Source organism: Phascolarctos cinereus, unplaced genomic scaffold (assembly GCF_003287225.1).
Source record: "Phascolarctos cinereus isolate Bilbo 61053 unplaced genomic scaffold, phaCin_HiC Scaffold_9;HRSCAF=440, whole genome shotgun sequence".
Lineage (NCBI taxonomy): Eukaryota > Metazoa > Chordata > Mammalia > Diprotodontia > Phascolarctidae > Phascolarctos > Phascolarctos cinereus.
Genome location: NW_027556402.1, coordinates 209,711,353 through 209,737,285, shown reverse-complemented (window position 1 = coordinate 209,737,285; position 25,933 = coordinate 209,711,353). Strand labels below are relative to the sequence as shown.

At 42.5% G+C, this 25,933-nt stretch overlaps 1 protein-coding gene across 1 annotated transcript in view; it reads right to left on the bottom strand.

Annotated features, from left to right (window-relative positions):
* SOX6 (SRY-box transcription factor 6) overlaps positions 1-25,933 on the bottom strand; it is a 520,387-nt gene that overhangs the window by 64,716 nt on the left and 429,738 nt on the right. Inside the window, 2 exon segments of the mRNA XM_021005404.2 lie at positions 19,398-19,582; positions 23,431-23,611. Coding sequence (XP_020861063.1) covers positions 19,398-19,582; positions 23,431-23,611 — 366 coding nt within the window.

Below are 25,933 nucleotides of genomic sequence, written 5' to 3'. Positions count from 1 at the left end.
CCCTCATTTGAAAAGCAATTTGCAAGAGTTTAAAAATCTCATAGTATCTAAACTCAGAGATTATCTAGTCCAACACCTACCTAACAGGAATCCCCTATTTGATACCAGCCTCTGTGTGGATACTTACAGTGATGGGGGACTCACTACCTTGAATGGCAGCTCATTCCACTTTGGAATCAATTTTACTGTTAGGAAATGTTTCTTCATATTTTTTTCCATTTAGTTGATTAGTCAAAGAATTGAACAGGCAGGCATTTTTTTATATATTTTACAGATGATTGTATTGAGACTCAGAGGGGTAAAGTGGGTTGGCCAACGTCAGGAGCTAATAGGTAGGAAAGTCAGCATTCCAGACCAGGTCTGATGTGCACATATCCAGGGTCCCCTCCAATGAACTGTGGCAGAGAGCCTCGAGGAGAGGAGGAGAGAGTGTGGAAATCAGAAGGGAGAGGAAGACAGAGAAGAAGAAGGACTTAGTGATGGGGCTGGCACAGAACACATCTCCATTTCTGTATGTAAAATCTCATCCGGTGACAAGGCTAGGGTAAGAATAGAGCCACTGAATTGAAAAGTCAAAGATTAACTCCATATTGACGGAGTTATTACTCCTCACTGCTACCTGAAGGAAACATTACAAAAGTCCAAGGAAGTCAAACATGAATTCTCAAATGAAAAACTGGGCTTGCTTCTGAATATCATTATATTCTAAGTTCCTTGAGAGCAGGCACTGTCTTTTGCCTCTTTTTGTATCTCCAGAGCTTAGCACAGTACCTGGCACATAATAGGTGCTTAATAAATGTTTATTAATTGATTGAAATCTATACTAACACTTTTTAAAAAAATCCCATTTTCAAGTTGTTACTAAAATTGGAACGCTATTTTAAAGACAAAGAAAGGATACTATAGGTCACCTAAATATTCTAGAAAAAAAGACATGTATTTCAATATCAGTGATCTCACAAAGGACAAAAGACAGAGTGCCCAACTGTGGTGATATGTGTTAATTGTACGGTTCTCCAAAGATGTGGGAGAACTGATATCAATGACTGTATAATTACCATTACTTCCAACAGAGTTAACATGTAGTTACTCTGTTGTTACCACGAAATAACATGCAATTAAGTGGTGTCACACTGCACGCCAGACTAAATAAGACACAGATTAAAAAACTCCTCACCGGAACCAGGGTCCATTGCACCTCAAAAAGAGCCTTCACAACCGTCTCGCCAGGTTGGGTTCCCAGAAAATGACTTACACTGGCTTATGCTACTCCTGTGAGTCAGAGAAGAAGGACTGACAGAGCTCCATATCACAGGAGAAACGGCCAGGCAGAAGAAAAGAGAAAAATACTCAATAGGACAAAATACAAAGTATGTTTTGTGAGAAAATGTCTAATTGCAAAGGAAGAATTAAGTGATATAGGAGGCTGAATAGGAATCTTTCTCCCACTGTTCTTCCAAATGCAGCTCCCTGAAGCACTCTGGGGTCTTAGATTATATTTCTTTCACAAAGAATCTTAGTTATGCGCTTAAAGACTAAACTTAGAAATCATTTTGCTTTTCATTGGGAGTGATCAGTTTTCCAAATAAAATGTACAGTGTGAATATGAGGGAGAGGGAAGGGGCGGGGGGAGGGAGGCTAACCTAGAATTAAACTCCTTCCTTGAAAAGGACAAAGGATGCTGTGGCTCAACTTCAAAAAGTTCCTTTTCTTTTTGGATGATAGCAAGAAATATAGGCAGGCCAGAGCACACCCACTCATGCACATGTGCAGCGAGGGCCACAGGCAAGCGGGCATGGGTGTGTGTTCTCGTGCCTGGAGGTGGGGCAGGATGCGTCTGTGCCAGACGCGCTTCCAGGTTTAATTAGAGAGCAGCTGAAAATGGCCAAGTGCAACGTTATGAAGCTGATTAGCAGACAAAGGAAAAGTAGCTGTGTTTAAAATATAGCTCCAGTGTATCTGCTATATCTGGTTCAAACATCTGGGCTTCCAATTATTGACTGAACTCATGTGTAAGAGTTATTTGAGAATCCTGTAAACGGCTGTAGAGCAGGAACTGGCAAATTGCTTTGTCAAACATATGTAGGACTATACTTGCTAAAATCTTGAGCGATGTAGGCAAGAAATGCCATGAAATTATGATCCCCTTAATGAATCTGTGAAAATGATAAGGATGTTAATAGGCGAAGGGCAATGTTTTAAAAGAATAGGATAAATAAGGCATCAGGTAATAATTTGAAAGAAAACCCCATTCTACTTCATTTTTTAATTAGGAGCTTAGCGACTAGAATTGACTTAGGTCTCTGTTTCATATGTGCAAAAATGAGAGCGACACAGAACTGAAAAACAAGAGTTCTTTGTCCAAGTCTCACGTCTGTCCTAGAGTTGAAATAAACATAAGCACATGTATACTCACACCCTAATCTGAAAGGAGTGACACTGGTCTCTGCCACAGTGTCTACACTAACCAGTGGAAGCTTCTCTAATCACCTGTGGATTTACCCATAAGCTCCCTTACAGTTGTAAATCTCTGACCCTATAGCCAGGGCCATGTACTCTGTTTTTCTGGGTTGGCACTCCATGCCTGAAGCATGCCTATCTTTCCATTTGCCATGTTTGACTCTGTTAAATTCAAGGTTCCTTTGTCCCACTCTGAGGGAAAGCAAACACATCAAGAGGGATGACAACAGAACAATGCTTGAAACATCATTACGGCGTGTTATTTCCCCTTGTTCCCACATCGCTGCCATGCTCCTCTGATTATTTCAGCCTCGAGAAAATGTGCTGATTACCATGTGTGTTAGGCAACACTGCCAGGCCTACAGATCTCATATCGTAGCTGGTGTGAGTACATTATGCGTGTGATGTAAATGAGGGATGTACTCTCCACACATCACCCCATTTGTCATCGGCTGGCTAGCCAGCCCAGCATGCAGGAAGATGTCAGGGTACAAATGCACATTTGCACCCCTGCCTATGGTAGAAAGGGCAAAATCACCTGCCCTTCCTGTATAATCCTCATCAGCAAAGGGACTCGAAAGGAAGTGTGGGGTAGACCCTCATGTTAAAGGGAGCCTTTATTGTTCCCTATGTTTCTAGGTTGCCCATTGAGATGCAGTGTGCATTACAGGATGCAACAGGACGCATAGCTCGAGCAGAGAATTTATTTCTCAAGAACTCAGGAATTAATCTTCTCCTTTTATTCACAGCAAAGAATTTAAACAACCAGGTGGTGCTGAGACTGGAACAGAACTCCTGATTAGGCCCAGCAAAGAAAACAAAAGCAAAAATACAACAAATTTGGTCTCCTCAGTCAGGATCCAGGTACTCAGAGGCGGGAAGGTATTTAAAATCCCAAACCCAGATCTGAGGCTCTCAAAGGGTATGCCTCTATGTCATTAATCCAAGATTACCCTGCAGAATGTGAAATGATGGCACTATCTTCTTTGCTATCATGTGCCCTCTACTCTCTCTGTCCAGAAGGCTACATCTGCCATCCTGGGAACCCATCTGCCTATTCTCAATTCAGAACAGCAGGCCTGCCCCTTGGCCTCGAAATAAGAGAATGGAAAACTTATTCAAGGGCAATACAGTCAGCTAACAGAGCCTCAGAATACCAGATTATCTAACAAGTTAACTAATAAGGAAAGCAGCAATTTAAGTTTGGGGTGGGGAGAACACACAAGAAATTACCATAACAAATTGCTTGCTATGTGAACATTATTGCAGTTGGCCATTTTTAGCTCACATCATAGACTCCTGCATGGTACATTGTGATGCTTTTTAGACTAATTAGTGACCAAAGGGGTGAAAGTACTGCTTTAAACAATTACTGTTAAAATCAGTGGGTGAATGCTAACAACTATAGGGATAAATCTCATAAAATCCTAAAGTCTCAGAGCTAAAAGCGTTCTCAAAGGATAGCTAGTCCAACCTCTGAAGTATGAAGTCACAGTGCAGCACGTCTGATGTACCTCCAGCATCATTCTGCATGAAGTATTTCTCTCAATGGTAAAAACAAACCAGCACAAATTCTACCACACAGCAACTTTTCCATTCTAGAAAGGGCAATGAAGACTCCATTTTTCCATTGGTCAGACCTCATATGAGCCAACATCTCTCCTGTGATGAGAAGCTGACTTTCCTAAGGAAGACATGGACAGTGGAGGAAAGCTGGGGGGGGGGGTTAAAAAAGACTTCCCAGTCTGGCCAGCTCTTTTTGGCTGATCTGCATTGAAGTGAGGAAATATGAAAATCTCTAATTAGTAGGAGCCTTGTGGGTTTCACTCTTTTATTGGTAGTGTGACAAGAAGGGCTGCACGATGAGGCTGCTTGGACCAAAGAAATGAGACAAGTCTTAATATAAACAAGATGATATATTTAGGAACCATTCCGTCTGAAAGGCAAGTTCTCTCCCTGCCGATTCTGAAAGCCATCTGATGGAGCTGAAATGCTGGGCCTCACGCTCCTACCTCTTTCAAGATTCATTTGTCCATTGTACTAAACACAGGCATACCGTTTGCATTCCAGATAAATGGATTTGATGGCAAGCTTCATTCTTTAGTATGATTCTTACTAGGAGATAAATCAATATTTAATATCCCCTCGAACATCGCCCATAGATAATTCTGTACCTTTTCTTCATTCCATTAAGTTACCTTTAAAAAAATTTATATAAGCTTTCAGAAATTACTTCTGAAAAACCAGTGGTCAGAAGCTGCCTGAGATTCATTAACGCAGACAGAGGGTGTTTGGATTTCGCCGCATTGTGCTGATCAGTAAATCCATCTACGTTTAGCTAATTCTCAATCCTCAGCTAATTCTTGGAGGGAAAATAGATGCTTCCTATAAACCCCAGAGATCTATGGTACAACAGGCCTGATTTACTCAAAATAGACTTCCTTTCCACATCCTCTCCTTCCCACTACCACCCACAAAGATGACAAACAAGGAATTGTCTTATTTATGAAAAGACTGTGGCATGTGTCTTATTCATTCAGCAGGCCTGAGGCAGTGGAGAGCAGCCAGTTGCGAGGAAACCGTAGGCAGGGCACAAACACCACCATGGCTCTGCAGGACTGAGAGGCCCTGCCTGGCCCCATGCTCACCTAATACTCACAAATACAGGGGCATCTAGGTATTTGCTTATTCCTCAAAGGCATCCAGAAGGGCTAAAGTTGCTCCCTGCATTTTACTGGTAGTAAAACTGAGATGCAGAAAGCATGATCATACTCAGTCTGAAACACCAAGCCAGACAAAAACAGTACCCAGATGGGCTTTAGACATTCTATAGGCATTCATCTAAGTCTTACAGGGCAATCTTTCAAATGTGTCAGCTAGTAAATTCTACCACGATCACCCTCATTTTTAAACTCCACCTGGCTTTATCAGGACTAAGGGACATGACAGGTGAAGTCAATCAATCAATCAATCGATAAATATCTATTAAGCGCCAGGCCCTGTGATAGGCATGGGAATACCGGACAGAGAATGAAACAATACCTACTCACAATGAGCTTACATTCAAATGAGGAAGACAACAAGAGCAAATAACAATATATACAGCATAAATATAAAGTAAACAAAGTAATTAAGTATAAGGCAGTTCAGGAGAGAGGACACTAGCAGTTTGAGGGTATCCAGAAAGACTTCTGTTAGATTGTAAACACCCTGAGGGTCAAGGACTATTTCATTTTTGTCCCTGAATCCCCAACATTTAGCCCAGTGCCTGGTACATAGTAAGTAGTTAATAAGTGCTTATTGATTAACTGGATCCAATGTAAATATTGTGAAGAAACCGTCCTCTGGACCAAAGTCATTAGCCAGGCACTGAAAGCCTTCAGACATTGGAACCTATCAATCTTATCTTCTACTTTTCCACTTACCTAACCAATCTCCTTGTTGTCCTCTGAATACACCCGGTTCGTTCTGCCTCTACTTTCACCCCATACTTTTGCTAATAATACTGCCCTGGATTGGAAAGCTCTCATTCCCCTTCCTCTTCCACTTGGCTGTGTCTTACTCATCCCTCAAGGCTACTACATCACATCCTATGGAAATCACTAGCCACTTCAAACTTCTGTAGCATAACACTTCACATTTCTACAACCTTTCAGGGTTTACAAAACACTTTCCCCAAAAGGGCCCTCCCCATAAAGTCAACATACAAGTATTTTTTTCTCTAACAGCTCTGCTTATAGTGTCAAGGAAATGAAAACCAAGGGTATGTCCATCCACTGCAGGATGACTGAACAAACTATAGTATATGCACGAATGGATTAATGCTGTACTTTAAGAAATGATGAAATTGATGATTTCAGAAAGACCCAGGAAGATTTGTGTGAACTGATATAGAGTTTAGTGAGCAGAACCAAGAGAAAAATTTATGTAAGAACAACACTGTAAAGTCAAAAAACTTTGAAAGATTTATATACTCTGACCCATACAATGCCCAACCATGATTCCAGGAGATCAATGATGCATGCCACTTGCCTCTTGACCAAAAGGTGATAGACTCAAGATGCAGAATGAAACAAACATTTTTGGACATGGATAATGTGAGAATTGTTTTGCTTAATTATGCATGTTTGTCACCAAGGTTTTTTTCTTTTCTTTTTTTCCAAATGGGTGAAAGTAAAGAAGGAGTCTTATTTTTAATTGAAAAAAAAATTAATTGAATTTAAAAGTATTAACATCTCCCCTTTTACAATTGAGGAAAATGAGGCTTAGAGAGGTAATGTGCCCAGAGTCACACAACTAATTTTTGTCAGACTGAAGATTCAAACCTTTGCCTCCAGATTCCAGGTTCCACATTATTTCCACTGTGTAACACTGACTCTCTCTCACCTACTATCTGTGTCCTTCAGGGACACTTTAGCAATGTGACCTTGTGTCTCAAAGGCATAGGGTTTAATTCTACAATTAGACTGTAAGTCCTTCTAATTCAAGGTCTATGCCTTACATGCTGCTGGACCCCTACAGCCTGTGGGCCCACCACAAGCAGTAGCCATTTATTAATGATGACAATGGGCATCTTATATCCCTGATCCCGAGAAGGTTATTCTATAAAGAAGCAGCAACATTGGAGCCATGGGGAAGGCTTGGGTTTTTTCCCAGAAGGTACAGTAAGTCACTGCATGGATCTGGGAAAAGCCATTTTGCCTCATTTGAATCAGCATACCCTGCCTTAGAATGAAAATAACCATATTCTTTCCACTAATCTCCTTTGCAGGGTGTTATTAGGATTAAAAAGATCATGTTCCTAGCAGATTTTGAACTCCACAGAGTCTAAGTACTTGCATCATGAATGCCATTGTACTGAAAAGAATGGCATGGGCTCTTATGTGTCTAGGAAATAGAAAGTGTATAACAAGCTGACTTCATTTTAAAATCTAGTATTTCATTCCACTGAAATGGCGTTGTATTGTACAATTGCTATTAATCTTCTGATCCAATGAGCTAATATATGTAAAGTCAGTCAGTCAACCAGCTTTTATTAAGAGATATATGAAAAGCACTGTGATAAATGATACAAAGAAATAAAAAAGAAAGTCTACAGAGAAAGAAAACAATCACAACAAAAACAGTGCCTGCCCTCAGGGAACTTGAAGTCTAATGAGGTAGACAATATGCAAGTAACCATGTACACCCAGGATTTAGACAGGATGAATTGAGGATAGTCGCACAAGGAAGGCACTAAGGTTAAGGAATCCTAAAAAAGCCTTCTTGAAGAAGATAGGACTTTAGCTGAGAGTTCAAGGAGGCCAGGGAAGAGAGGAGGCAGAGATGAGGAGGGACAATGTTCCGGGTACTGGGGAGAGCCAATGAAAATGTTCCATCACAAGATAGAATGTCATGTGTAAGGAACAGCAAGGAGGCCCCTGTCACTGTAAACCTTAAAATGCTATAAATGTAAAAGTGTGCTGCATGCATGCATGCGTGTGTGTGCATGCATGTGTGTGTGTATGTGTGTGTGTGCACTTCTGGATAGGTGGTTGTTATTCTTTACCAGCACATCCTTGGATATTATTATTATTACACCCAATTTACAGGTGGGGAAATTTAGGGTAAGTAACCTGGAGTGACAGAACAAGGAACGCACAACTTCTTATCCTGACTCATCTTTCTCAACTAAGGTTTTATTGTTTTTCTTTTGAGGAACATCCTGGGGCTTTTTCCCCTGACGATATTGGGGAGGGCAGCCAAAGTAAGTAACTTGGCTGAGAAGGACCATGAGGCCCTCCTGCTACCTGGGGGGAGATGGAGAGTGGTGGCCCCAGGGGGATATGTTTTAAAATGCGCCCTTTGTGGCATCTCAGGATTGATGCTGCTGATCTCACTAATAATAAGGCGGAAAGAGCTTAGAGGGCTTTCAGAAATAAATACAAGAGGGTAATCCCTCGATAAAAGGCTGTCCCTTGTGGGGCAGAAAGCATTTAGGGGGCCTTAATCTTATTCATGAGCATCTAAAGATGCTGACTGGAATGCAGTCCAAAGTTAATTCTGGCAAAGAGCTGACAATAACATATGTATGATGGTTGGAACCAGGTTAGTTTAGAAGGGAGGGAGAAGATACAGTATGAGCCATCTACGGGGCTAGGAGCCAGGTCCTGACTCCAGGTCTCCTAGAGAGGATGCCAAGGATCCACAGAATGACATACTCATCAGGGTCTGCATGTAAAAAGGACCACATACCAATATCTCATGTACTGACATGAAAATGTGAAGAACAATGTATGCCCCACCCAAAGCCAAACTGGCTTTGGTCAACCAAACATGACAACTAGTACTAGACCATCAGGCAAGAAAAAACATTTTTGATCCCTCTAAAAATGGGGTTCTTCACAGTTTAATTGTGCTTGTAAATCTATTAAAGTTATCTCTGGGAGCTGGTGCTAGCCATCATTCATTACCTTTTCAAAAGCAGCAAAACTGAGATTAAGAGACTTGTGCCAGGGCCCCCTGGAATTCAGTGATTGAGCAGAAACTATTCTCCAGAGTCCCAGAGCACCCCCTGTGTCCCATACAAAAGTTCCGGGATCAAGTCCTTGTAATGCATCAGAAGCCATCATTGGCAAAGGAAGTCCCTGAGGCTGGAGAGCACACACAAAGCTGGACGTTCTGCCTCCTTCATCTCCTGATATTGTTTCAGGATCACTAGCTTTGCAAGTGGATCTGAGGAAGTACGATGTAACTTTGGTTGGCAGACTATGATTTTCTAAGAAGCCTAAAAAATGTAAATCTTTTCCTATGCCCTGGGGCATCATGGCATAATAGAATAGACAGAGGTCAGAATCAAAGAGATCTCTGTCCTAATCCTGACTTAGCTCCTAGACAAGTCCCTTCCCCTGTCTAAGCCATAGTATTCTCAAATGAGGAAGTCGGACTACCATGTGGTCTCTGGGGTCCCATCCAGCTGAGACCTCTTTTGCTTCTACTTAGATTTGGGTTTAGAGGGTGGGTGATGGCTTTTATAATCATAACTGCAACTAGTAATACTTATACCCATAGCAAGTGACACAAAACACAGGTAGGGGGAATGGATTTGGGGATAGGCAGAAAGGAGATCATTGGAAGCATAACTGCTTGGAGGAAAAATGTATACTGGGTCACCAGGAGGCTGCCGCTGATGGAGGAGTTTTCCTGGTGTGCAAGCACTGAGGGGAAAGAGCTCTGGAGCTTTCTAACTAACAATTCTTGCTATGTTTGTGTTAAATGAATTTGTTTTATGCTATTGAAGATCTTCACATATTTTTGTCTCTCTCTAAATTTTGGTGCCCTGGGAAAAAGTCCCAGTTGCCCTACCTTAGTTATATCTTTTATTAAAATCAGGAATCTGCGTAAAGGTCCAAGGATGACATTTAGAAATGACTCGGGCTTCCTCAGGAGTTTAGTATTTTACACTGAAACTAAACATTGCATTTTCTAGCCTTACTTGGTTTTGAAAAATCCAATTTGCCCTTTTTATTTTGTTGCTTTTGTTATTAAAGTTTCTTTATAGAAGGCTTCCCAGGAATCAAAGGACTCCAATCCAGTTTCTGTGGTGTCATCAAGAAACTATAATAAATATTTATCATATTTTCTTTAAATATATTTAAAAGAATGTAACTGAAAAATTCCTGGCCACATGTGTTTTGAATTTTGTCCAATTCAAATGTTTGAAAACGGTTCAGTGTCTTGACTGAGTGTTCCAAGTCACCTGGGGAACATAGGTAATTTGCAGGATAAGAAACTTGGAGGGGGGGCTAGGAGCTTCTCTCAGGTATGACTTACAAGCTGCCTTGGGTGAGTGGCTCCCAACATTCAATCCATCTGACGCCCAGGATCTATGACACCGACTTCCCTGACACTGCATGTGTCATGCCTAGTGAGGACATCCTGTTTATCACGTTAGTCATTCATGACATGTGGGATAATTCAAGGATGATTAGCTTTGTGGGCGTGTTTATTCCTGCATTTGTGCCAAAATGCTTACACTACAACAGGCCTGATGCAAAGACAGGAAGGAGAGGAGAGTCAGAGTCCTTAACAAGGAAAGGGGATGATCTCAATTAACTTCAAGTGAAGATCAGCCTAGGGAAACACAGACTGCTATTGCCCCCACCATACGAGATCAGCGCTTTTCATCCCATCGGCTCCGTGGGAGAGCCTGAAAGAAAATGACAGAAGGACAGGGAAGACATGGAAAAGTATAGTAAAAAGAAAAGACACTTTTAGCATCCCGTGAGAATAAGTCACACTTAATTTTGCAATCCAATAAGGTATTTTCCTACTGTATTCATCTACAAATCAGATCTTTTTTCTTCCTTATTGAAGAAAAAGTCCAGTTGGATCAATTGGAAGCATGGTGGTTTGGAGAGAGCATTGGACTTGGCCTTGGAGTAAAAAGCACAGGTTTGGGTCTGGGGGAGTTCTGGACTTGGAGTCAGGAAGACTTGGGTTCAGATTCTCGCTTTGATACTCACTCTGTGACCATGGACAGAAAAGTTAATTAACCTTCCTGGGACTCCCTTTTCTTGTCTATGAAATGAAGAGAATAATTCTTACAGTATTACCAATCACAGATTGCCTGTGAGAATTATATGGGATGATATCTAGAAAGCATTTTGTAAATGTCACAATTTTATATATTATGTATATATTTATGTAAATTATATATTATATATATATATATATTTATGTTATATAAATAGATAATATATTGCAATATAAATATATTACATATATTGCAAACTTCAAGGTTTTATATATATTATATATTATACATGTTGATACATAATTATTGCTATTATTGATAATAATAATAACTTTAGGCATGTCAGTTAACCTCAATGGGTCTCAGGTCCTTTCATTTTTGTAAAATAAGGAAGTCAGATTAGATGATCTCTAAGGTCACATTCAGTTATAACTTTCTATAATTCTAAGTATTAGACTTTCAGTCACAGGAGCTAGCTTCAAGTCTCAACTCCAACATTCAGTAACCATGTGACAAACTCCCCACCCCACCCCATCTACCTTGCCAGAAAGTCACTTAACCACTATAAGTCTCAGTTTCTTCATCTGTATAATGGGGATAATAATACATGCACTGTGTACTTTACAAGACTGCCATGAGTTAAGTGCTATATAAATGTGAGCTACTGAGTCTTCTGGTATAAGTGTGACCCTGATGATAAAGAAGGAAGAATATTGCTTCAGTAACAGGAACAGAGACTGGACCTAGGTGATTTTGCTAGGAACTCCCTGGCAAGGACGCTTCCAACAAAACAGACTGACACCATCTCTGCTATGTGTAGTCTTATAGAGTTGTCTGGTAGAGTATGGAGAGATGCAATGGCTTATCAAGGGTCATACAGCCAGCATGTGTCAGAGGAGGGAATTCAACGCAGGTCTTCCCAGCGTTTAGCATTTCTCTATCCAATACTCCATACTGTCTGTTTCAGAAATGGTAAGGCATAATGGTAAGAATTAGGCAGAGAGGTAGTGGACTAAAGAACAACGGACCGGGAGGCAGAAGAATTAGCGTCTAGTCCCCACAAGGGCCTCACTGTCAGAATGTGACTAAGCCACTTGAGGTGCTTAGCTGGGCCAGAGTTTCCTAAACTGTAAAATGGAGAGTTTGAAGGAGAGGAATGATGTCTGAGATGTCTTCCATCTCTCTGATGCTATTATTATGAACAAAGGGGCTATAATATACTTTTCTATGTTGTTCTCTATGATTATAATGCAGTAGAAAGGTCAACTATTTCTAAAGGTCTTCATTTCCCCACTCCAACCTGTATTAAAAGTTAACATAAATACAGTAAAATATGCCAGACATGAGGAGGGGTCAGACTATCAGCTCTACTGAAGACATCTGAAAGGATTTGCCATATGGTAGTGAGCTGACTGCATGAAACACTCATATTTGTTATATCTCACTTTTTAAAAGTGTTGGTTTTCCACCTTGTGGAGCAGAAGACCCACTTCTTGGACTCTGCCCCTTTGGAGAAATCATCTATCTTTTCATGTACATAAGAGGTACTCTACGGAGAGATTTTAATAAAGTAATAATCTGTAACCCCTATTTTCAAGGAGGCTCCTTCAGGCAGCCAGGTGAACTGATAGACATTGTATTCTCCTGCTACAGGTACAGAGAGAAGAAGCCAAATAAGTTTATTGCTGCTGTTGTTTTATTATTTCATTTTGAATTAGGTCCTAACTTTGTAGCTAAGCAAATCCCAGAGGAGTTGTGACAACTGAAATCAAAGGAACATTGGAATAGCTTGACACAGCTATTTGTCGCCTCTATGGCCAGTCCTGTGACTTTGAATACTGACCAGGATGTGATGGGTTCAGATGGATCTATGCCTCTGTGCATCCTCACAGAGATTCAGGAATGTGCATCACAGGCTAAAGAAATGTGCATCGTACACATAGACACACATAGGGTGTGCTACAATGATGCTCCTGAACCGAGCCTTTGAATCTAACCTCTGACACATGAGACCTGTCTGAACCTCAGTTTCCCTTCTGTGTAAAATGGGCAGTACTATCCTTGTAGCACCTCCCTCACAAGGCTGTCCTGAAGCTCAAGTAAGTTAAAGCGTGGCAAACACTTCAGAAACTTTAAAGCACTACAGAAACATCAGCTGCTGCTGTTAATAACTGAGTCCCATGCACTCCATTAAGACTGTGATTTATAGCTCTGCAATTTAAGTTGAATTAGGTCCATAGCTTTTGATAAAGAGTGGGTGGCTTTGGAAAACAACAGCCGAAGGGTTCCTACCCAGGTATGGAGTCAAGGCAGCAGAATGTAAAGAGAGATTTCTGTAAAGCAGGAAGCAGAGAATTCTGCATTTTCAGAAAATAAATGGCTACCTCTAGAACGGCTGGCCTAGGTTACGGAACTTAAGGATTTAGCTATCTATTTCTCTCTGACCACGGAATCAGAAGAGCTGGGTTTGCATTTCATCTCTGCTACTTATTTCTTAGGAGACCTTGGGCAGCTGGCGGTATGTCTCTGAGCCTTAGTTTGTCTCATCTGCTTAGACAATAATAACAAGTCACCTATCTGTAGCACTTCATAGTTCTGAAACCCTTTAGGCCCATGAGCTCATTTGTTCCATGTGAGATGGGGAGAAGTAGTATTGCTCCCATTTTACAGGTAAGGAAACTGAGACTTGAGAATGCCAAGAATCTAACCCAATGTGCCATGGGTGGGAAATGGTGGAAGCAGACCCAGAAGCCACACTTCCCAAGCTCAGGGTCTTTCCACTGTACCACACTGTCCCTAGAAGTTTTTTTTTTCCTGCCTGGAAGATGCTCAGCTATGAATTTCTATGTGACAAACTTTTGGTCATATCAAATAAATGAAGCCTGGGATGATGGCGGCGTGTGTGTGTGTGTGTGTGTATGTGTGTGTGTGTGTGTCCTCCCATGCACTAAGTGTGCGTACAGGCATGATGCTGTCACTCAGAACAACACATTCAACTCTGCCTCAGGTGCTCCACGGGCCGTTGTCACGTCAGGGACCTCACTCACGTCAGAGCTGAGTAAGAAATGTGCAGCCACTAAACACATGGATCAATTGTACACCAAAGTGATAATCCTGAGTCACCGGGCTCTGTTCACCTGTGAGCAATACCCGGCACCGCCCTCCCTGGCCTGGCCGCTGGGCTCAGAGTTCATTCCAAACACGCCTTCGTGAACAATGCCTTCCCCACTCTCCTTTTCCTCATTGTCGGGTGGCTGCATTGATCTCACGCCTAAACTTATCCTGGCATGCAACAATGAGTATCTGAATCCATTGCGGAGCTGCAAGGCAACCACAACAGTGCCATGCTGAGGGCTGGCTTGGCGTCCAGTTTGTTTTCCACTTCTGATCAAAGGGGGCAGTGTTACATCAGCTGAGAGTCTGAGCGAGCCCAGTGGGTGAGGATGACAGACCCGAGAGAGGCAGAGACTTCTGCATTTTCAGAAAATAAATGGTTCCTCCTGGAATTGGCAGGCCTAGGCTACGGAACTTCAGGGTTTAGCTATTTTTTCTCTTTTAAACTCCGCATAAGGACGACGAACTATCCCTTTGCCAGGGTGAGCCTATACAGCACCACAAAGGAGAAAGAACACTGGGTTTGGATTCAGAGGCCTTGGGTTCAAATCCTGCTATTTACTACATGTGTGATTCTGGGCAAGTAACTTCACCCTCATTGTGCCTCCTGTTCCCCTCATCTGTAAAAAGGAGAGAAATGATATTTGCCCAATAGCACCTTCCAAGATGGTGAAGGAAGTCTTAAAGAGATACTAGCTGGGTGTTTTCCTTGTCATTCTTCATACAGAAAAGTAGGCATTAAAAAAATCCCAGCTGATTAATTCTGTCTTTTCAATTATAGGATTTAATGCTGAGAGAAACCAAGGTCCAGCTAGTGTAGCGTCTCATAAGTGATGAAGAAACTGAGGCTCAAAGGAGAGTCATGGGACTAGAATCACAGAAGTAGGAGAACATTTCATATAAAAGAAGTACAAACTCTTGTCCTTTACATGGGCACTGTGAATGATGGACTTGGACTTAGGGAGATGCAGTTCAATCCTGCCTCAGACACTTATCAGCCATATCACCTTGGGGAAGTCACTTCCCTGCTGTTTGCTTCAGTTTCCTCCTTCATAAACTGACAATAACAATGACAGCTTCTTTTCAGGGTTGTTGTAAGAATCAAATAAGATGAAATGTAAAGCACTTTACAAACCCAGCGGCATAGGGCCTCGTGTTGGGACCATTTCACACAGAATGCCTTCAAAAAAGACCAGGAGGCTGATATAACAACATAACAATATCATCTAACATTTCTATAAGAAATATAAAAATAGCTACCATTTATATAAAACTTACTATATGTCAGGTACTGTGTTAAATAGTTTACAATTATTATCACATCTTATACTCACAACAACCCTGGGAGGTAGATGCTATTATTATCCCTATTTTACAGTTGAGAAATCTGAGGCAAACAGGAATTAAGTCACTTGCCCAGGGCCACATGACTAGTAAGTGCCCAAGATCAAATCTGAACCAAGACTTCCTGACTCCTGGTAGATAGCACAAATGTTATATTCCCATTTCACAGATGAGAAAACTGAGGGTCAAAGATGAAAAGTACCCATGTTACTTGGGGCAAATTAGGCTCAATTTCTGTATCTGTAAAAATGGAATGGGGCAGCGAGGTGGCACCATAGTGCACAGAGTGCTGGGCCTGGAGTCCGGAAGACTAATCTTCCTGAGTTCAAATCCAGCCTCAGACACTTACTAGCTGTGTGACCCTGGGCAAGTCAGTTTCCTCATCTGTAAAATGAGCTGGAGAAGGAAATGGTCAACCACTCCAGTATTTCTGCCAAGAAAACCCCAGATGGGGTTATGGAGAGTTGGACTGGACTCAACAACAACAACAACAAAAAATAGAATCACACTACATGATTTCTCCAATTCCTTCCCACTCTGCAGTTGTTTGACTCTAATCTCTCTAAGCGTCTTTGTCAGGCAGCAAGGATGCAAAAGCAGTCTAGTCCTCTAGTGGAAGTGGATGACATGATGACGTGATGAGACAAGGGACCCCCACCTCCTCTCTGCCACCCCCAAACAGTGCGTCCTGGAGTCTCAAATCACATTCATTCAGTTCAGCAATGGGACTATGCCCAGGCCCACACCTGAGTCAGGTCATGACGATGACTATTACCAGAAGACTCCTCGTCATCTGACCATCCACACATACGTAGAAAACTTGTCCATCCAAGCGTGAGAGGTGCCCTCAGCCAAAGTGACCCTGCTAATAACCCCTGCTCTTTCGCCACCAAGGCCTAGCTTCTCACCTCCCTCCAAATGGTGGGTCCTAGTTCTGTCTCTGCAGAAGACGCAGGAGCAAGAAACTGAAAACTCAACCTTGAATCGTCATACATAAAATACTCTGTAGATCAGGTGACAAAACGGAAAAATTTGGGAAGCAGTTTCACTTTGAGTGGGATCTAAGGAGTTAGAGGAGTTAGAACTGGGCTTGCAATGGTGGAATTTTGTTGGTTGAGATGGCAAAGAAGACCTGACCCGTCACTTTTTCCAAAAGTACTTTATGCTGGCAGGCCTTTCCCAATCCATGGGCACACACCACCCTGCAACCATGGAGCAGAACCCCTCCCAAAGGTGCTGTTACAGTCTATTGTGCCTACAAGCTACAATCCCTAAACACCCGGGGACACAGCCAACCAGAACGCCTAGCAGGCCAAAAATCTTTCATTTTAAAGTGCCAAAATATGGATTTGTCCAATAGACTGTAACATCTCCAGGGGTAAATATATTTGTAGACACATATATGCATGAAAGCATATTATAGATACATATACATGCATTATACGGATATGTAATAAATGTATATGTATAGATTTATCACATTTGGGACAAATTTGGGTTTTATGTATATAAAACATCAAAATGTCAGGTTTAAGTGTGTTTTAAGAATATAATTGGGAGTGGGAAAAGCAGAATATCATCCCTCACCTCCCACTCTCTTCTGCCTCTATCTATTCCTTCCAAAATAAAATCTTCAGAATTACAGGATCCCATGTTCTTATGGTCTATATGTAGTCTAGATATGGGGTCATGGACCCCTTAGGCAGTCTGGTGAAGCCTCATGGACACCTTCTCAAAATAATGTTTTTTAAATAATCGAAGGAAATAGCATGAATTTTAGTGAAAACTTAGTTTTCTTTTTTTCCATCCAAGTTCATGAAACCCCTGAAATCTATCCACACATCTGCTAGGGCATTGGTGGGCCCTGGTTTAAGAACTCCTGTTCTCTTAGATGAATGAGACAAAATTCATATGAAAAGAAACTTGAAATTAGCTTACAGTATTCAAATTGGATCCTGCCAATGCTGCTGCTTCTTTTCCATTCCAACTGTGCATGAGTCTTTAGAGTCACAGGATTGTGGTATCTGACCAAGGCAGAATCATGAACTTGAAGGCAGGTCCAGCCTAACACCAATTCACTCCTGAGGACAGAGGTTTGCCTGACTACATGGGGTCCAAACCACAGATTCAACTCCGCACAGTGTGTGCCATGCTTGAAAACTGAATTCTGATCATGACACTGAATTACCTTCAGTTTTTGTCCAAATCAAATCATCATCTACACATATTCCATTTTAAAGAACATAAATAAAACAAGTATATGTATTTCCCTCCCACCAAAAAAAATGCCTAAGGCAGCATCCCTTTAGACTATGCAATGATAATTTTGGTCATCTGAATCAAATAAGACTTCCTATAGAGTAAGAACATGGGGATATGTGAAGAAGAAAGCATGGTGTTGGAAGAACTTGGTTCAAAACCTGTAACCGACGGTTCTTAGATGTGTGACTATAGTTAACTGCATCTCTCTGAGTTCTTTATATGTCAAATGCGGATGATGGTTTTTGTTTTAGTCATCTAACAGAACTGTGAAGAAAGCACTTTGCAAACTGTTGATTTAGCAACATATCTATTGAGAACCAGGGCATACTAGACAGCTCAATCAGCACTACTCCAGCAGATGAGAGGATTTTTTAAAAATAGGTTAATAGGGCTACGTTGAGGCTACTACCAACTTCCCCTTCCAACTCTTTCCAGAGCTGGGAAACCTTGGGAAACCAATGAAGCGTATACCTTCCCAAGTCTTCTCTTTCCATACCAGTTCCATGACTTGGTGCTATGATCTCCTCCCCTTATCTCTCCAGCACCTCCAAGCCAGACTGGCATGATCCTTGTACCTTTCTCCCTTTTCCTTTTGTTACCTCATCAAAACCTACTCACAGCAAAAGATCTAACAAACCCACGATTCCCCCTAGTTGAGTACAAGTTCCTCGAGGGCAAAGATTGTTTGTCTTTGTATCTCCAGCACACATTAAATTTTGATGATTTGTTGTTGCTGTTGTTGTTGAATTGAATTAATGCTGAGAAGTCAGTGGCTAATACCAGTGAGTAGATAAGAATATCTGCTTTTTACCCTCTCACATCTCCCCAGGCCTGTCAAAAGAAACTGTCTGCTGATGTAACCCTGGTAGCAGGACAGAGTGCACACAGATGTTTAGCGGAGGGGGGAAGAGGAGAAGAAGTGGGAGGCGGGCAATAACTGTTTGCCCTTCCTCCCTCCCTCCTTCTGTCCTTCCATCAATGCCACCGACTGGCTGATCTGTCAGCCACCCATCGTCTTTAATTGCTACACTCTGGCTGACCTGATATGAACCGACAGCTCAGGCAGCCAGTGACAGGGAGGCTAGAAAGCTGGGGGACACTCGTCTTGGGGGACTCCTTCTCTTCCCTCTACCCCTGGCCAATCAGGCACAAGAAAAGGTATGTCCCGGAAACCTACAGATAATAAAGTGTCCACTGTTGTCTTGAAAATTCATGGTCAAAGTGACCAAGATACATTGAGCCCGCAGCCTAGACCTCTGGGCCACAGCATCCCTTGATATACTAAGTAACTTAAGAGAGTCCGGGTAGGAGTGGGAAGGGGATGGGGACCTGCCCCCAATGCTGCAGCTCCAAGCCTTCAGAAGAGGCTATTAGCACACGTGTACAAGCTCCAGCGGGCGCTGCCTGTGGAAAAACTGTGTGAGGCCGCTTTTTTCTTTTTTTGTGGGGGGGGGTCTTGGGTTTTCCAGGTTCTGTTGGAACTCTTGGGCTTGAGGCCACAATGCCACAAACCCACATCAGCGATCCCAAAGAGAGTCAGGTGGGCCCAGGGTGAGAGGCTCATGAAGCCAGGGGGAGAGCAAAGCTTCGCCTGGCGCGAGGACACGGGTGTGGGCACCCTGTGGCCAGAGGTCGCCTTCACGGCTGCCCAGGAGTCCCGGCCGAAGCAGGTGTGATCGCGCGTCTCCTCTTGCCCTCTTACCTTTTCACTCCTGCAGTTGTTTAGGCCGGTGCTGTTCATGGAGGCCAGCTTGCCCTCCATGCTGTGCGGCTGCTGCTGTTGCTCCCGCTGGATCTGCTCTCTCATCTTCCGGGCCTCCTGGATGGCTTTCATCACCGTGTCCTGGTCCCCAAACAGAGCAGGCGAGTTGAGACTGGACAGGATATCTGCAAATACAGCATGCCCTTGTTAGGAAGCCTGGGCCGTGGCAACGACATGGCCAACACCGTCACCGACCCAATATCCTGCCAAATCCGAGATGGTGTAGACTGGGTCAGTGGGCGGGGACAAGCAAGTGGCTGTCTGTTCCCCGCCCCTTCTCCCCCCGACATTCTGCAACCTCTCAATGACTGGGGGGGGGGGGGTGACGCAAACACCCGGCGGAGAAGTGGTAGCCTTTCTGCAAACCTGATCAAATTGAAGTGAATCTGCTTCCATCGCTAGTCGGCAAGTGGGCAGGGTAGCCTTGTCCTTGGACAAGCTCCCAGCTGAAAGCTTTACTTCTCTTGACCTTCTGTTTCTGAATCTGTAAAATGGGCACAAAAAGCGCCTCAAGGAGCCTCCCTGTGGTTGGAGTCTGGGCCCATATCAATGCCATCTATCACAAAGAATTTTTGAAGTATTGGTGTTTGCTAACAACCACCTAATCCAGCTAATGTTTGTAAAGAGTTTTACAAACATCAAATGTCACCTCACCGTAAGCTATTTAAATGGGTAGTCATAAAATCAGTTAACACAGATATTTACCCTTCAGAGTTTGCAAAGTGCTGTCCATATGCTGTCTCATTTGAATCTTCATGACAATCTACAAGGTGGATGCTTTTGTTGTTGTTCAATCCTATACAACTCTTCATGACCCCATTTGGAGTTTTCTTGACAAAGATACTGGAGTGGTTTGCCATTTCTTTCTCCAGCTCGTTTTGCAGATGAGGAAACTGAGGCAAACAGGATTAAGTGACTTGCCCAGGGTCACACAGCTAGAAAGCACCTGAGGCCAGATTTGAACTCAGGAAGATGAGTCTTCCTGACTCTGGGCACTATGGAGCCACCTAGCTGCCCTCACTCCCATTTTACAAATGAGGAAATTATTTCAGGGAGGTTATGACTTACCCAGGGTCAGACAGCTAGCAAATGTCTGAGGAAAGAATCTAACCTGAGTCTTGCTGATTTTAAGTCCAATCCTATAAGTACAAACTCACTATACCATGTGGCATCTTTAGTGCTAAGAGTATTATTATTATTATTATCCACTTGGGGAGTTCCTAGCACTCTTGGCCCACCTAGCTTTTACTATGCCAGTTTGGCACTATGGCACATACCCAGAGGCCAACCTTAATTCTCTCTACCTCTGAAGATGATTAGTTCTACATTTTGATATGAAAGTGTGTGTGTGTGTGTGTGTGTGTGTGTGTGTGTGTGTGTGTGTGCGTGCTGTAGGAGAGCTGTCTTCAGTATCCCATGGGAAAGCATCAAGGATGTGCTCATGAGTCAACAAGAGAAGAGGTAAAGAGAAAAAGAGAGGGAGAGGAAAAGGAAGAGGAAGGGGGAGAGACAGATATACAAGAGAAACACAGAAAGAGACCAAGAGACAGAGAGAGAGAGAGAGAGAGAGAGAGAGAGAGAGAGAGAGAGAGAGAGAGAGAAGAGAGAGAGAGAGGAGAGAGAGTCAATCAGTCCAACCAGTGTAGGAAAGAAAGGGAGGGAGGTGATCCGTAGCACTCCCTACTGAAGCCAGGATGAATCTCCAAACTGCTGCAGATAGTTAATGAGGCATTCTACAGATCATGCTGCCTAAGTTATTTACAAAGAGAAAGCCAGTCCCTGCCTGCCCCACCCCCAACCCCAACACTTGCTGCTCTCAGCCCCCATTGGAACAGCAGCAGGGCTTCCTGCGTGGGCACAGCATTAACAGAAGGACAAAGCTGGGAAGGGAGGGAGGCTCAATATTTACTCTCCTTGCCATCCATGGGACACAGAGAGGAAAAAAGATCTTGAGAGAGAGGAGAAATATCTATATCAAACAAACTAATTTTCCTCCATGAGTTTCATTTTTATTGTAGGCAAGATGAGTACTTTGGATAAGATTTTCCAATTTTAGACCAAAAGATAGCAATTATTCACCGCCTAGTAAGTTTAGGCGGCTGTGGTAAAGTTTTAACTTGATCCACCTGTCTACAGCCAAGCTCAAGCACTCCCCAGCAGACAGACAGACGCATGCATGTTCAAACTTAATGTCACCACACCAGCCAGCCAGCTGGGAAAAACCAGCTGGCAGTGCATACAAGAACACACTGGGCAGGAGGGGTTGGAGGGTAGGGACATATGCTGGTGTACACACGTGTATACATGCACACATCCATGTGGGGAGGGGTTAAGAATTCCCATGTTATTCTCAACCTAACTCTGAGTAATTAAAAAAATCAACTTAACCATTTAGCATATAAATAGATACAAATAAATATAAATTTTAGAAGGACAAGAGACTTATTTTTTTATCCCCAGGTTTCTGATACTTTTTTTTCAGACTGGATCTGTGATTTTGTTGGTATAGGGAACACTCAATGAGAAAACTCCATCTAACAAAACGCAGATCAGCAATTGTTCTGTAGTTTAATGTTAGAGCAGGGATTCTTAACCTGGGGGATCCACAGATAAATCTCAAGGGCTTTGTGAACTTGGATAGAAAAAATAAATACATCATTATTTTTATTAACCTCTAACCAAAATATAGTACTTCCTTCAATGATGAATGTAGTTAACAAATATTATTGAGAAGAAATCCACAGGCTTCACCAGACTCCCAAAGGAGTCTGTCTGTCTCTGTCTCTGTCTGTCTTGTCTGTCTCCCTCTCTCTTTCAGACACACACACACACACACACACACACACACACACACACACATACACACACATACACACACACACATACTCACACACGTTAAGAAGTCCTGTCTAGGGTCACTGAAAAGTTAAATGACTTGACTAGGGTCATACAGCCAGTGTGTGTATGTGTGTGTGTGTGTGTGTGTGTGTGTGTGTGTGTGTGTGTAAAAGAGTCAGGTCTTCCTGACTCCAAAGCAGCCTCCCTAACTACAGTTTTCTTCCCACTAGGACACACTGAGACCCATTCCTCTTTCTTTTTTTTCCCCTAGAGTTTCTGAAGGGAAAAGATCATTCCTACCCACGTGCATCCACACACCATTATTGTGGATTAATCCTCCATCGAATACACACATAAAACTACACATCAAATGTTCCCCAGGACATTTGCATGTTGATTGTATTCTGATTAAAATAACATTTTATCCTTGCCCCTCTTCTCTCAAACCAAACCTTTTAATCAGATGAGCCTAATGTGATGGCATCCTGACTCAGATACTGAAAACGCCCACATTGCTTTCCCAGAGGAATAAACGAGCTGGTCTAGGGGATAGCTAGGCTCTGTCTCCACCTCCCCTTGGGTCACTACAGGGGATTAGAGTGAGGTAGCCCATAATGCGGCCCTTTACAAAGGATTTTGAGATGGAAGAGACCTTGCAGATTATTGAGCTCAGTCTCTCATTTGATAAGTGAGGGAACTTAGAGAGAGACAAAATGAGTTGCCCAAAGGCACACAGGTGTTATCATGAAAGATCTGAAACTTGAACCTAAAGCTTGTTTTCTTTCATTTCCTACATTCCTTCCTTACAAATGCACAGATTGTGAGCATGTCATCCAAGCCCTTCATTTTTCAGACAAGCAAACAGAGACTTGCCCAAGATCACCCAGGTGGTAAATCATGGGGCCAGGATTCGAACCCAGCCACTGGCCCTCTTTCCACTACTGAGTTCCAATCCAAACTTGTAGGACCTTGGGGCTTAGCACTGAAAGGCAACTAACCCTAGTCTATCTAATCCAAGTCCCTCATTTGAAAGGGGAGGAAACATATAAAATGACTCTTCTGAGGTCACTGGGACAGGAGCACCAGGCTTTCAGGAGGCCATTGTTCTTGCCATGGGCCCCGAGCTGACGTTTACCTAAAGAGGATCCTCTTCCTAGGCTTCCTCTGATGGGGCTGGGAATGCCACTCTTGTTTGGCAGGTTTACTGGACTGGTTTTGCTGGCTGGGAAGAGGCTCTGAGTGGGAGATGTTGGGGACTTTGCCGGCTCTGCTGTCTTGGGTCGGGCAGAGAGATTCAGGGGCTGTGCGGCTTCATCCTGCGAGAGTTTAACATAAATAATTATTAAAAAGGGAAAAAAAAGCAAGACAAATGAAACACATTATCACTTAGTAAGCCACAGTTATTTTACACCTCGGAGACAATGCCACATTCTCCTCCAATAATAACAAAAGAAGCTAATTATCTACTTCCTTGAAGATTCATCGAAAGGAAACCTCATTAATTTCCCTGTGTTATGCTTCTATTTACATTAACTATGCAGTTGGATCATTCTTTTTGCCAAATTAAAATTTGAATTAGCTCACATTACAGCTTAATTTCCTAATGTGTTTTCAGAGATCCAAATTAACCTAGGGCATTTACAAAGAATTATTTAAAATTTCTAGGAGCGCCTCCGTGCTTCTGTGCATGTTCTCCCTGTAAAGATCCTGGGACTGTGAATAGGCTCTGTGGCTAATTTTTTTTTTTCCAAATCACAATTTTAGATTAAACAATTGTGAGTCTTTTAAAAATGGAAACATGGCAAGCTCTCCACCCCCCACCCCACTCCTACCTCCTGGGCCCCTGCCCAGGACACTTCAGCTTGGCTGTGTCTCCCGTGTGGCTTTCTGGGTGTGTGCACTCTTCATGGTCTATATTCTGGACTCTCCCCATGTTTAAAATTAATTTTTAAAAAGAGCAAGCAAACACTGTAATTACATTTTACATGCCATGCTATATGCAATTTATTTTACATGCTGAAAACAATGTCTTTCTCTCACTTTATATTCTGCACTGCTGATTTTTAATGGGATGTTTATTTTGAGACAGTGTCCCTTCTGCACTGAACATGGGACAAACGTCTCACTTTTAATTCTATTTCAGCTAGGCCTTAAGAGCCTCTCTTTCAGCCTACTTCTTCAGCTGGAGAATGTCCAATGCAAAAGTACTCTAATGAGTAAGAGGTGGGAGGGGTGCCATGGGAGAGGAAAGGAGTCTCCATACATTATATAGACTTTCACTTAAATGTTCAGAACTAAGAATTGCTTTGTTATATGTTAAAAGAAAAGTCCCTGGGGAATAATGAGTCCCATGCTGCTAGGGCCCCTGGGGTCTGAGAGAGAGCTATCTATAGTTAAAGGCTTTCACCATCATTGTTCAGAGCACACAGCAGGACTGGGGACAGAGAATTACCTCCCCCCCCTTCCCGTGCCCCAAACCACGTAAAAAGTAGGCCTAGCCCTGGCCTTCACTAGCCAACCGTCACTTTCCCTTTCTACACCTCAGTTTCCTCATCTTTAAAATAAGGGTGTTAGAACCATCCAAAGGGCCCTTCCAGATCAGACAAGGCACAAGGGAATGAGCAAAGAGAACCCAGAGAGGAAAGAAGGAGGATTCTTGGGCTGCACTGAGTTAGCTCTCCTCTGGAGGAAGAAGCACTGGTCAGCCTGACTCACTGTTGGTGCTCGCTTGGTAGTAATTAAAACTAAGGCATCAAACTATCTGAATACTCTGATTTCTCAGAGTTCACCAATATCTGTAGAGACGCTTAGAGTCATTGTTGAAATAGACTGAATTTTGTTGAAAAGCTTGAGGGCATATTTTTAAATATAATCATTTACGAAATTAAGATTTCTTCCCCATCACTTTTAAGCCAAAGGAGTTTTGGAAAAGTAGTAGTATTAGTAGTAGTGGTGCTAGTAGTAGTAGTAATAGCAGCAGCAGCAGCAGGAGGAGGAGGAGGAGGAGGAGTGGTAGTAGTAGTAATACAAAATTTTTAAGGCTTATAAAGTGCTTTACATTTCATCTCATTTGATCCTTACAACTCTGAAAAGAAGCTATTATTATTCTCAATTTACAAATAAGGAAACTGAGGCAAACAACAATGAAGTGACTTCCCCAAGGTCATACAACTAATAAGTGCCTGAGGCAGGATTGAACTGCATCTTCCTAAGTCCAAGTCTATCATTCAGGGTCCCCATCTCAATGAACAAAAGTTTGTATTTCTTCCCCCTCTCACCAAAGAACACCCTTTATGACATCCATCTTACCTTTACTTAGCATCATCCCATGCAATTGTGTTTCAACCACCCTCCCTATGCTAATGCAGCTTTCAAAATATTCCTGATTCATTTGGGAGGCTCTCCTCACGGCTTTCAACAGAGCGTCATCTCAGGTTGTCTTATTTCTAAGTCTTTGCACACCCAGTACCTGGAACCTAGTAGTCACTTTTTCAGTGTTAGTTGTATTGAACATGGATTGAATTGAAACCTTTGGCAAACTGTTTTGTGGCATCAGTCACAAAGTCAAGCGGCCCTTGGGACATTGATTCTGGAATTTTAAATGAAGATCCATCCCAAAGCATGTGCAAATAAATCCA